The 13,324-nt window shown below is 32.9% G+C and overlaps 1 protein-coding gene across 1 annotated transcript in view; it reads right to left on the reverse strand.

Moving 5' to 3' along the window:
• Positions 1 to 60: 60 nt before the first annotated feature.
• The window catches only part of LOC145333343 (EF-hand calcium-binding domain-containing protein 7-like), a 42,855-nt gene continuing 29,591 nt past the window's right edge, over positions 61 to 13,324 (reverse strand). Inside the window, exons 11-23 of the mRNA XM_080178462.1 lie at positions 12,381 to 12,473; positions 12,066 to 12,145; positions 10,586 to 10,633; positions 9,089 to 9,149; positions 8,590 to 8,664; positions 8,220 to 8,267; positions 7,880 to 7,983; positions 4,734 to 4,824; positions 3,819 to 3,868; positions 2,028 to 2,044; positions 1,922 to 1,974; positions 872 to 972; positions 61 to 477 (exon numbers count right to left, since the gene is read on the reverse strand). Of these exons, the coding sequence (XP_080034588.1) occupies positions 357 to 477; positions 872 to 972; positions 1,922 to 1,974; positions 2,028 to 2,044; positions 3,819 to 3,868; positions 4,734 to 4,824; positions 7,880 to 7,983; positions 8,220 to 8,267; positions 8,590 to 8,664; positions 9,089 to 9,149; positions 10,586 to 10,633; positions 12,066 to 12,145; positions 12,381 to 12,473 (942 nt within the window). The 3' untranslated portion in view covers positions 61 to 356. The remainder of the gene's footprint in view (positions 478 to 871; positions 973 to 1,921; positions 1,975 to 2,027; positions 2,045 to 3,818; positions 3,869 to 4,733; positions 4,825 to 7,879; positions 7,984 to 8,219; positions 8,268 to 8,589; positions 8,665 to 9,088; positions 9,150 to 10,585; positions 10,634 to 12,065; positions 12,146 to 12,380; positions 12,474 to 13,324) is intronic.

Raw genomic sequence — 13,324 nt, forward strand, 5'->3', positions numbered from 1 at the left:
TGGGGGGAATGGGAAGGGAATTCAAAATTAAATTTTTTTTGGGGGGGGGCGGGGGGGGGAAGGAAATCACCGCTTTACCCCTTTAATGCCTGTTTTGATGGGCCTGCGATAAAACCATTAAGAAAGTTTTATTTTTTGTTTACTGCGTCTGTATATGTGTTTGTACCGAAGGATCTCACTAACCACTGAACTGATTCGGTTCTTCTTTACAGGGTAGGTCCTGGGAAGGTTAATATAACTATTTTTTACTTTTCTTTTAAAATTACAATGGTAAGTGTAGGGGGGACTATTCCCCTACCCCCTCAAGGGCTCCCTGAAGCCTCTAGTGGCGTATCCGCTAGTAATGAATAGAATATTTAAGACAGAATTGTTGGTTTCAAATGAATATTCCAGGGTTTTTCCAAGTCAACTGGAACAATAATATCCACAATAGTCGCGCATTTCTTACCCAGCTTCAGAGAAAATACAGGGTCGGGTCTAGAAATAAAATATGTTGATAATGAATGTTAAGAAAAATCTGACATTTACCTTAATTTTTGCCTAAAACGTTTAATCATAAAAGAATATAATTAAATTATGATTAAACGTTTTACATATTATATTATTCTTCATATTTCATACATACAAAGAAGATAAAGAAGAAGAAAAAAATCCAGGTAGAAGATTCTGCCTGCCTAGCCTGAAATTAAATTGAAACATTTGCAAGACCCAAAAGTTATTCTGGCTGTTAGTAAAATTGCATGATTTCAGAAATTATCCAGATATAATATTAAAATAAATGCTTTTTGAATAGTTCAGAACGACTGGCATTCAACCATCTTTCCCCAATACACATATGCAAAACACACATCCTGATACTTTATCTTAGTACCTGGTTGCCAAAATATTTTCACTGTTTCTGAGATCTATTTGCAGACTCTGTTCTTTTTCAGATTTGTTTTGTGCAACCAGAAATGCACAATCTTCCATTTTCTACAAAAAAACAAACAAGTATTACTCCATCCATTCAAGAAAAGCTTAACTAATCAAACATTTGAAATATAAGTTAATGAATGAGGTATACGAACAGTTTATCATTGATTTTGGTCCTAATCGTCTCATGCATCCTTGAGTCAAGTTTAAGAACAATATGATGGCCTTATCAGGTATATATATTTTAAATAGTTCGAACAAGTTTATCGTTAACATACGATACAATATCCTTGATATAATTCCAATATTGGTTTACGCAACCCGCGACCGTGGCTAAACACGTAGCGCATCTGCTCGTCGTCGGGAGGTGATAGGTTCGAATCTCGGCTTAACACCGGGCCATAACTAAAGACGTCAAAAATGGTTTCTACTGCTACTGAGTCAGTTCACGACCTTAATAGTTAGAGTAGGGCGAATGCCTTGGCCCATGAACAGGCTGAACTCACAAGCATGCACTGCACAGTTAGGACTTCTCAGACAAAGGTAGTGCAGTCAAAGAGTTGGTTGTCTGATGTGTGTTACTTTAACCTAATACCCCGGGTGTTTGGACAGAAAAGAGAGACATTTGGCTCCCCTTGGTTATACTGGGTTGTTGGATCATGGAGTTTGAGTGTGATGGACAGCGTCCCTGCCCCCTTGACCTGATGATGTAATAATAGTTTAGAAGATCCCCCAACCTTCATGGGATTCTTACCAGAGCTTGATCTTTAAATCATTTTAGTGGTGATTTAAAGATCAAGCTCTGATGATGTAATAATAGTTTAGAAGATCCCCCCACCTTTATGGGATTCTTACCTGATGATGTAATAATAGTTTAGAAGATCACCTTCATGGGATTCTTACCTGATGATGTAATAATATTTTAGAAGATCCCCCCACCTTCATGGGGTTCTTACCTGATGATGTAATAATAGTTTAGAAGATCCCCCCACCTTCATAGGATTCTTACCTGATGATGTAATAATAGTTTAGAAGATCCCCCCACCTTCATGGGATTCTTACCTGATGATGTAATAATAGTTTAGAAGATCCCCCCACCTTCATAGGATTCTTACACTGCTGCATGGTTGACCTGATAATATTAGTAAATATCATTAGGGGAGCTTTATAACAGATCAATAGCATAGATGTATAATACATACAACTATCTCCCTTTTTCAAAGACCTCTTTTGTCTGCTTCTAAATTGTTTTCTGCTACTTGGCTGTGTTAATATGAGCGAAACCATTGGTTGATTTTCCATGACCCAATAGAAAGGTTGCACAAGGCAGTTTCGATGTGAAGATACAGTTATTTAACCATTTCTCCCTCTAGTGTTCTACTCTAATAGCCTTTTTGTCTTAATTAAAGAATCTAGCTAACTGCTGAACCGATAAGGTTCTCCTTTACAACGTAGCTTCTCCTAGGTCCAGAGAAGAATTATAACTACAGTGTGTTTTTTTTTATGAGAACTTTTTTGAAAGAAATTTTACCCCACTTGTAGTTATCAGAATTTAATAATAAACGGCTTATTTTCTTCGTTTTTTATAACCATTTATAGAACATCAAAAAAATATTTAAGTTTTTATTAAAAAAGTACAGTAAAATCAAAAATTCAAAACCTGGGTGTCAACATCAAAAAATGATTTTAGCGCATTTTTCTCATGATCAAATCTTCTACCCTTTGCAAGAATGGCTGCAAAACGCTTCAAAGTTGAGATACAGAGTTAAAAATTGATACAGATACTTTTGGGGACATGTACTATAACATATTGAAGTTTGAAGGCCATATCTCAACCAGGGAGGGAGTAATGGCCCCCCAAAGTGGACTACTGAAAATCCAATTTTTTTCTTGCAAAGGGTAGAAGATTTGAGCTTAAGAAAAATGCGCTAAAACCTTTTTTAGATGTTGACACCTAAGTTTTGAATTTTTTATTTTACTGTACTTTTTAATAAAAACTGAAATATTTTTTTAATGATTTATAAATGGTTATAAAAAACGAAGAAAATAAGCCGTTATTCATTAAATTCTGATAACTATAAGTGGGGTAAAATTGCTTTCAAAAAAGTTCTCATAAAAAAAAACACACTGTATATTTTGAGAGAGGTTACACAACTCTCTCAAATTTGTTTTTAAAGTTAAAATTGAAAATGGGCAAGGGTTGACTAACCACTTACCCCCACTAGATTCATCTGGGTGACGTAGTCTCTAGTTATTTATTTAAAGGCTAAATCCGACTGAGAATTGGTCATTTAAAATCTCACCAAAAAGTTCTCCCACTACCTAACGTTGTTATTCTATTAAATTTATCTATCTATATGATCATCTATCAATACATTAATCTATATAACTATGTAACTATATACTTTTTGTAAAAGCGAAGTTTTTCCATAATTAGGGTCGGTCAGTCCGTCAGTCCGTAACGGATAGCTTTTTTCGTTAATTTAGGCATGTTATAATTGTCCTATCGATTTATAACTGTGCATGATGATTCCTGTAGTATTTAGGTACGATTTAGAAAGCGTAGCAACTCTATAACCGATACCAGAATGTCCGTATGTCAATTTTAAACATGTTGATTTTTTTACTTTTTTAATAACAACTTTTTATGTGATAAAATCATCCGATTAATATGATTTTTGGATTACTGATTCCTATTACAATAAAGTACAATATTTTAAGCGAAGCATCTCTATAATCAAGTCTTAAAAGTGTCAGTATGTTTTGCAACAAATTTATGTATAATTTTGTCAAACCTTATATTTTGTATATTCAGTTCTGACACTCAACAAAAGTTAATGTTTGTCTGTCATATCGTTTCAGAGCTTCGCTTTTATGGATGTTGTCATCCTTGTTACAGTTGTAACCTGATAATAGCATCTTCAATAATGTTTCCACTTGACTTTAGACCAAACACCTAAAATTAAAATAAATAATTAAAAATTATCTTCAAGAATAGCGCAACACAAACAGCTAAAAACCTTTTTCACGAAATAATTTATGTACTAAAAAAAGGAACTTTTGAAAGATAAAAAAGGTAGTTTTGTCAATGAATTACTAAATATCGCATTTTTTTTTTATCTATCCTAAGCTTCATTCAGATATAGGCAAAACCAGCTACTGTCAACCCCACCAAACAGCTTGTTAGAAGCTATAGCCTCAGTAATACCCATTAAAACAGCTTTTATAAAACTAAATTAGCTACAGCAACTTATGGTGCGGATTCAAGAAAGCTTAGTGGGATTGCAGAAAGATTCAACCACCCCCTCAGAATCAGCCGAGCTAGTGAAGGCTCGGCAATTAGCTCATAACATAACTATTAAAAACAGTTATGAATTATTTCAGTAATGGAATAGTTATTTCTTTCATCGTATTATAAACCTCATTCCGCGGATATAAAATGTACAATTATAAGATTAAAACCAGTTTTTTAGCCCCGAGGTGCCGAAGGCACAGGTTAAAAAAACTGGTTTTAATCTTATGATTGTACACTTTTATATTCGTAGAAAGCGGTTTTTAATACGATGCAAGACATAGTTTTTTTCGTATGGATGAGAACCGGTTCCTATCCATCGGATTCGAATGAATACGAGAAAATTCAATTCTCGAATTAATAAGAAGAGTCTTAGCCTAATTAAGATATAGCAATCTCTCTTTTTTTTTTAAATTTAATTGCAAAGCATCCAAACGGGTTTAAATGTGGAGCCCAGTCGCTACTGCCATGCGGCTGCCGAGCCCTGACATATCGATAGGGAACAAAAACGAAAGAATTGGTGTATTACCTTGAGTTTCAAAGGTTGGTCTAGCTGGTCATCAGATGACACATGGATCTTAAAACTGGCAGAACTTGTTTGGGACAGATTCTTGTTAAACCTTAAAAAAAACGCCACGTCAAAAAATTGTCCTACGACAAACGCAGGAGTCCCAAACATCGGAGTGGACACTTAACCTAACCTAACCAATTCAGACCATCTTATAGATTTTTAAATGCCTAACCCCTGTGGGGGGCTTATTTGTTCATTCATATCTTAACCCAACCTAATCTGTATAGAAATACTTAATAAAATTATTTTAACAATCCTGCGTTTGTCCACTCCGACGTTTGGGACTACTGCGTTTGTCCTGGAACCCAAAAAATGCATACATAAGTATGTCGATATCGCTAATAAGTTAATAACCCCTTTTTGCTTTTTTTAAAGTCAATGTGAATATTACCAAAAAAAATTACCATTGATATTGTATATGTAAAAAAAAAGGATTTTATTCAATGATATACTTTTTCTTTGAGTAAAATTTTATAAGGAGATTATAAAAATTCATATTTTACTAAAAATGAGAAATATTGGATTCCTATAATATTAATATTACAAATACGTAACATGTGCAGAAATTCAAAGGATTTAAAAACTTTTTAGTGCGAAGCTTTTCTTTTATTGGGGACGGTCCGTCAGTCCAGAGCGGTTAGGTCTTTTCATTAATTTAGAGATGTAAGAATTGTCCTTCCGATTTCAAACTTTGCATGATGATTCATATAACAGTTTGGAACTATTTAGAAAACGTAGCAACTCTATAATAATTACTAGAAAGTCCATACGTCCATTAAAACATGTTGTTTTTAAATTAGACTAGCGGTTTCGCAACTAGCATCTAGAAGGGAAGGGTAGATAATTAGCCTAAAACCATCCTAGGACCTATGTGCAGCTTTCCTAATATAAATAACCCAATCAGTTCATTAGTTATAGAAATCTTAAGCTACAGACAAAAAAACCTAACTACTTTATATTATACTAGCGGCTTCACCCCTAGCCTCTAGGGGCTTTTTTTCCAAAAGGTTCAGGGGAGAATTTTGAAACTTTGTTTACATTTTTTTTTAGATATTTTCTGAATTTTATAACTTTTTAAAACTCTATAACTCATTATATAACTTTTTATATTTATTTATATTTTTTAAAACCTTAGAATTTTTTCTCTTTTTTAATGTTTTCAAAAAATCTTTTTGCCATTAGCCTTTTTGGGGCTTTGCCCCTACAGGAGAAGGAAGGTTTCACAATATTTTTTAATTTAATAATACAAAGTTCAAAAGAAGAAAAGAAATTCAAAAAGAAGAAAAAAATTTTAAAATATAAAAAACTTAAAGAAGTATAAAAAATATAAAAATTTTAAAAATATATAAAAACATAAAAAAAACATTAAAATTAGAAAAAAAAGAAAATTCTTTTTGGGTGGGGGGGAATTTTCATTTTTGGGGGTTGGGGATTTATGGATATACATTGCTATTATTATGTACACAAAAGAAGGGTTTGATTTAAGTTTAAGAGATTTTTTTTATTTAAATTTTTATGAACTGAATCTTTTGTATCCAGATTTTTTAATGATCTCACAATTTAAAATCAACACAGGAAAAACACAGAGTTAGCCATAGTTCAGAATCTAGACCATCATTATCCTCTGCTTCCATTTCATGCAGAGTTATGAAAATAATAATTACCCTACAGACTGCAGAGTTAAGAATAATACTTACCCTACATACTACAGAGTTAGAAATAATACTTACCCTACAGACTAGAGAGTTAGGAAAATAATAATTACCCTACAGACTACAGAGTTGAGAATAATATGTACCCTACAGACTGGAGGGTAAACCATAGTTCAGAATCTTGACCATCATTATCCTCTGCTTCCATTTCATACAGAGTTAGGAAAATAATAGTTACCCTACAGACTACAGAGTTGAGAATAATACGTACCCTACAGACTGGAGAGTGAGCCATAGCTCAAAATCTTGACCATCATTACCCTCTGCTTCCATTTCATGTAGAGTTAGGAAAATAATAATTACTCTACAGTAGGGCGGGTTCATATCGGAATTAGACAAAGAGGGGATGTGCAAGAGATAAAACTAACTTAAATAAAATGTCTGACTGAAAAAGAATTTTAAAAAATTGATATTTAGAATGCAACCATTTAACAATTATTCCTTAATAAAAAAATATGCAAAGACGACATTCAAGTCCTTTCCACTTATTATCTCAGTTGCTATTAGCGCTAGAGGGCTAAATATTTTTGTGCATTTTCCCAGTTTAATAATGAATTTCCGACTGTCAAAGTCATATTCCTTACCCTTTATTTACCAACCTTTTACCAACAACCAGAAATACAATTGTAGAGCTATTTGTAACTGGGAGTAAAAAAATTATTGAATCAGAACTATGGCTTCATGGTGCTCCCAAGAAAGGCCTTAAGTAGTAGAATCAGGAACTTTTGTCCGTTTCAAAATATCTCGTTCCTAGCCATAGAAATTAATAAAAAAAACACCATTTTTAAAGGTTTATTGAGAATTGTCAAATTTGAAGAGGTTTTATGAGGTTTTCTCAGACTAGAAACGAGATTTATTGAAAAGGTCAAAAGTTCCTGATTCTACTCCTCAATGCCTTTCCTGGGAGCACCATGAAGCCATAGTTCTGATTCAATAAATTTTTGACACCCATTTACAAATAGCTATACAATTGAATGCCTGGTCGTCAGCGGTTTTAAGACTTAGGATAAATTTTTGATCATCCAAAGGTGTATTATACTCATACAAATCATTTGCAGATCCACTCTTTGGTCTCAGAAAAAAATGTCCAAAATTGACCCACCCTACTCTACAGACTACAGAGTTGAGAATAATACTTACCCTACAGACTGGAGAGTAAGCCATAGTTCCGAATCTTGACCATCATTATCCCCTGCTTCCATTTCATACAAAGTTAGGAAAATAACAGTTACCCTACAGACTACAGAGTTGAGAATAATACGTACCCTACAGACTGGAGAGTGAGCCATAGCTCAGAATCTTGACCATCATTATCCTCTGCTTGCATTTCATGTAGAGTTAGGAAAATAATAATTATCCTACAGACTACATAGTTAGGAAAATAATATGTACCCTACAGACTGGAGAGTGAGCCATAGTTCAGAATCTTGACCATCATTATCCTCTGCTTCCATTTCATGCAAGGTTAGGAATCCCTCTAGTGTAAGTTCACCATCCTAGAAAGCAATGGATTTATTATTACTTTGATCTTACATTAGATTACCATGTACTCTAAAAGAGTTGTAGCTGACTAACTAATTTTTCCCTACACTATAATATCTATGTATACTGTATCCATTTAGAAAGCAGATGTTAATAACTTGCTGCAAGCTAAATTTTGATACTTTCCCTAAAAACTATTTTCTTTCAACAAACCTACAATTTTCTAGCTATGTAGCCGTCTTTACGTTACCTTTAGAGGAAAGTTTTCCAGCACAACCTCCCATTCCTCATCGGATATCTAAACATATAAGTAATTTAAATTATTTCTTACCAATTTATGTTTTGTATTGTCTTACTAATAGCTTCGAATCTAGCCTCTAGGGGATGGTGGGAAAGATTATTAAAAAGTACAAACAATTTAGACCAGCAATTTCCGAGATCTTATGTTTCAGACAGAAAAATGTTTTGATGCTATATATGTACATACATATATGTATATCTATTTTTGATTCCGTAATGATTGATAATAAATTTTTTATCAAAATTCATATTATGTGGTTAGAGTTTCAAGGAGTCCAGCATTAGGGGGGGGGGGGGGGGGGTTGAAAAGAGGCGGGTACCTGTTCACCGCTTGTCCTCCAGTTAAACAAGTTAAACTCTTCTTTTGATAATGAACCATTCTCATCCAAATCCATCTAAATTAAATTACAAATCAAAATCTTAAGGTCTTTTTGAATAAAATTTTATTTTTAATTTTTTTTATCCTTTTGAATACATGATTGACTTTACTAATTATAATAATTTATTGGTTAATTACATTATACATCAAAGTTGAGATAAAAGGTCAAAACAAATTCTGTTTGTTAACATATCAGAGATTCTGAATTCGAGTATGGATTTGCAAAATTGCAATCATGAGTGACATACTAACAATAAAATCTTCATATGGATCGCTCAGCTTGGACTATGAGCAAAATTTATTTCAATTTAAATGGTTGGTTGTCTGTAATGCTTTTAATGCAACTATTGTATGCTTGATTTTGCCTTTTTGGATTTGTTAACGTCCATATGAAGTTTGATTTAAAAACGGCGATTCCAACACCGTAAAAACAAGCTTACCATGTCAAAAATTAATTTTAGAACATCTTTACAATCATCTGTTAGCTTGATTTCTGGAGATCTAAAAATAGATTATTTTCTATTTCACAAACAAATCAAAATGCTGAAATTGTAATTTAAATGCTAAATTTAGATATAAAATGATTAATAGTATATAACATTAATTAGCGGCTTGGCCCCTAGCCTCTAGGGGCTTTGCCCCAAGAGATGATAAAAAAAAGTTTTGTTTTTTGGGGGGTTGGGGGTGTTCCATCCCCCAAGAAAATAGCCTAAAACCACCACAAGACCAGTAGGTATATTCCCTGAAGAGTAGAATCCGATCGATTCAGTGATTACTGAGATCTTAAGCTTCAGACGGACGGACGGACGGTCGGACGGACAAACGGACGGACGGACAGACATCAAGCTACTTTGTATTATAGATAGAATTATTTTGAAAAAGTCAATTTGTTCTGAAAACTTTCACTAGCCCTAATCTCAGTGTAAGGCCATCTATAATACAAAGTAGAACGATGTCTGTCTGTCCGTCTGTCTGTCCGTCTGTCTGTCCGTCTGTCTGTCCGTCTGAAGCTTAAGATCTCAGTAACCACTGAACCGATTGGGCTCTACTCTTCAGGCAATATACCTACTGGTCCTGTGATGGTTTTAAGCTATTTTCTTGGGGGGTGGGACACCCCCAACCCCCCAAAAAAATGAAAAATACCCCCCCCCAAAAAAAAAAAAAAAATTTTTTTACTTTTTCTTTTAAAATCTAAAATACGAAAAATTAGGTTGATCAAACCTCTTGGGGCAAAGCCACTAGAGGCTAGGGGCGAAGCCGCTAGTAATTTTATAAAGAACAAAAATTTAATTAAGAAAATTAGTTTGTGCTCTAGCTTTACTAGAAGCTAAGATAATAAAAATGATAACCCCCCTGGATTCAAACCCCAAGGGTTAAGGATTAAATACTTGCTTTCAACCATGCATTTTTTTATTTTGTTTTCATTTTTATATTTTTATTACTTTTTCTAAATACGCGTGTTTGGAAAATTTAATATTTTAATTCTAATCCTTTTTTAAAACTAAATTAATAAATATGAATTGCGCTTAAATATTCAAATTATAAAATTTGCGAGAACTTATGATTTTACAATTTTATTCGAAATCATAAATTTAATTCTAAATTGAAAGGATTAACAAGGTTTTTTACATCCAAATACATCAAGCTATGATAATTTATTATACTTTGTACACAATCAATGATGATAAACAAAAAGCCCCTTTTGTAGTTTAGAATTAATAATTTAAAAATTTGGATATTGCTAGTTTTGCCAAGATTTTCAGCAAATAAATGAGACAATATAAAACTTTGGGCACCAGTATAATCTAAAGTTCAATGCCCTCTAAGTCACTGAAAATAGGGATTAACAGATATTAAGTGAAAAGAAAGATTCAAAAACAGACTGACATACATGTTTTAATTATAGAGTAGCTCGCTACTAAAAATAATTCTAATACTTCTCAACAATTTTGATCTCCTTATCGTTTTCTTCGGCTAAGCTCTGTCTGAAAATTAAATAAATGTTTTAATAGTGGATATAATAACATTACCAGTAGGGCTTCGAAACCGATTAATATCTTCTGGATTAGAACCGATTCTTTTCCATACAAAAAAAACAAGTTTAACATCGTATTACAGACACATTTCCACGAATATAAAAATAAAAATTATAAAATCAAAGCTAGTTTTGTAAGTCCGGATCATTGTCCCTCGGGTCTAACAAAACTGGTTTTAATATTAAAATTATTCATTTTAATATCCACAGAATGCTTTCTATAATACGATGCAATAAAAAAAAATAATTTTGCACTGTATAGTATAACTAGCTACTGTGTCACTAGCATCTAGGTTAGAGAGGCCAATACAATAGCCTAAAACCATCCCTTGAAGACTTGAATGCAAACATAAAATAGCTTTAAACCACCCGAGGAACGTATGTGCTGCTTCTCTAAAATGGAGAACCAAATTGGTTCAGTGGTTAGCGAGATCTTAGCGACAAACAAAAACACTTACTACCTTATGTAATAGGAGGGTTACTTGAATGTTTTCTAGAACTGGGTAACCGCAGGGAAAAGGGAATGTGATTCTGACAAACAATTCTAAAGGAAAATTTCCACACAACCCCATTCCCCTTTTTCTACCCTATTTACCCACCCCTCTTCAGTTATGTAAAAAAAAACAAGATATACTACAACCTTACACCACAAGGTTTGTGATTTTTCGTAGAATTGATTGTTAAAATAACAGATCTATAGTATAGACGTATATACAGACAATTACCTCCCTTCCTATTTCAACGACCCTTTTCGACTGCTTCTAAATTATTTTCTGCTACTTGGATGTGTTAATATAAGCGACACCATTGGTTGATTTTCAATGACCCAATATAAAGGTTGCACAAGGTTGATGCGATGGGGATGTCAATTATGATTTGTTTTGAATGATGAATACTTCATCCATTTATAGTTAAAGCAGTTCATTGGAATTCCAAAACAAATTATTTTAAATCCTCTTAAAGAGAAATACAATTACCTAAATTCTATTAAATGTTTAAATCATCATAGTTTTATTTTAAAAACAAATTAGGTATATATTAAATTAAATTGTTATTTAATGTAATTTCGAAGCATCTCTTCGAACCTATATTTGCAAAGCATGGCACAAAAATTACCAAAATTATACAAAAAATTTAGTTTTGAATTCGAACCTTTCTAACAAAAAATACTTTTTCCAGTATGGCTTCGAAGCGGATTGATATCCGCTGGATTAGAAACGGTTTCCAGCCAATCATATTTTATACATTTTTCCGCGAATATTAAAAAATTACAATAAGTCTGGTTTTTAATCTTTTCATTTTTTATTTTAATGCTGCTTAAAACTGTCTATAAAACAATACGATAAACAACTATTTTACCATTAAATTTTGTTGTTATTTACCTCAATTTAGATCCAGCAGAATGTGGGATGAGAAAATAAGTTCCAGGATCCAGGTTTCCTATCCAGGTACTCTGCCCATTCTAAGATAAACAGATAGATAGAGAGAAAATAGAGAGATAAATAAATAAATATTTAGTATACAAACAGATAGAAAAATAGTAAGATTAATAAGTAGATAGATAGATGGACAGATAGATTAATAGTTATTAAATTATAGATGGATAGATATCTAGATACAAAAAATAAATAGACAGATATATATACAATAGATAGATAGATAGATGAATACATAAATAAACGGATAGATAGATATACCTGAATAGTTGTCATTCCAATGTATTTTCTCTCTTGTCCAAAAATAAATAATCTCCCATCCACTTTTTTCCCTGATCTATGGCTTGATAGAACCTGAATGAACAAAAGGTAAAACCAAAGATTAGCAACTCCAAATGAATATGTTGCATATGGGTAAAATAGGTATAAAAATCAAATCACATGTCACAAGATTTTAAAATACCAAAATCAACAGCTATTACTTTTTACAAATTGTTTTGTTTTTGCTAAACTTTTTATGATAAAATTGTTTTATAATGTATGTATATTTTAGTGTTCTTAACCAGTGGCGTGCTCAGGTTTTGTAAGAGTTGAGCGCGAGGCATACTCGAAAGTTTGGATCAAGTCAAGCTGAGTATGCCAATAGCCTGTTTTGGCACACACTACTTGACTTGGGGGAATATTGGCATACTCTACTTGACTAGGGGGAATATTGGCACACTCTGCTTTACTTGGCGTCATATTGGCATACTCTGCTTTACTTGTCAAGATATGCTTATTCTAAAATTTTGAAATAATTTATGTGTATATACGTCCCTAGTAGTTTTTAAATCTGACAAGTAGTGACAAAACCTTGTCTAATCTGAGTTTTGACAGGTTTTCCTCAGGTTTTAATCTGCCCGCCCCTCATCAATCAACTCTGACATTTGATTACATTTCGTCAGATTGTAATCTGACAAAACCTGTGTTTTTGCGCAAAAAGGTACTAAAACTCAGATTACTCAGGATTTGCCGCCAAATTTTTAATCTGTCAGGGGGGATTTCAGATTATAATCTGACGAATCTGACTCAATGTGAGCAAAGTTCAGGTGATTAAGATCGTAATCTGTGATTAAATTGACCCTCAAAATTTGCCCAGTTAATCCCTTATCTGACATTTGATGACAAACAGTCATACTCTAACCTGACATTTGATGACAAACAGT

The sequence above is a fragment of the Acartia tonsa genome, chromosome 12 (genome assembly GCF_053477335.1).
Source record: "Acartia tonsa isolate MP-2025a chromosome 12, ASM5347733v1, whole genome shotgun sequence".
Classification (NCBI taxonomy): Eukaryota; Metazoa; Arthropoda; class Copepoda; order Calanoida; family Acartiidae; genus Acartia; species Acartia tonsa.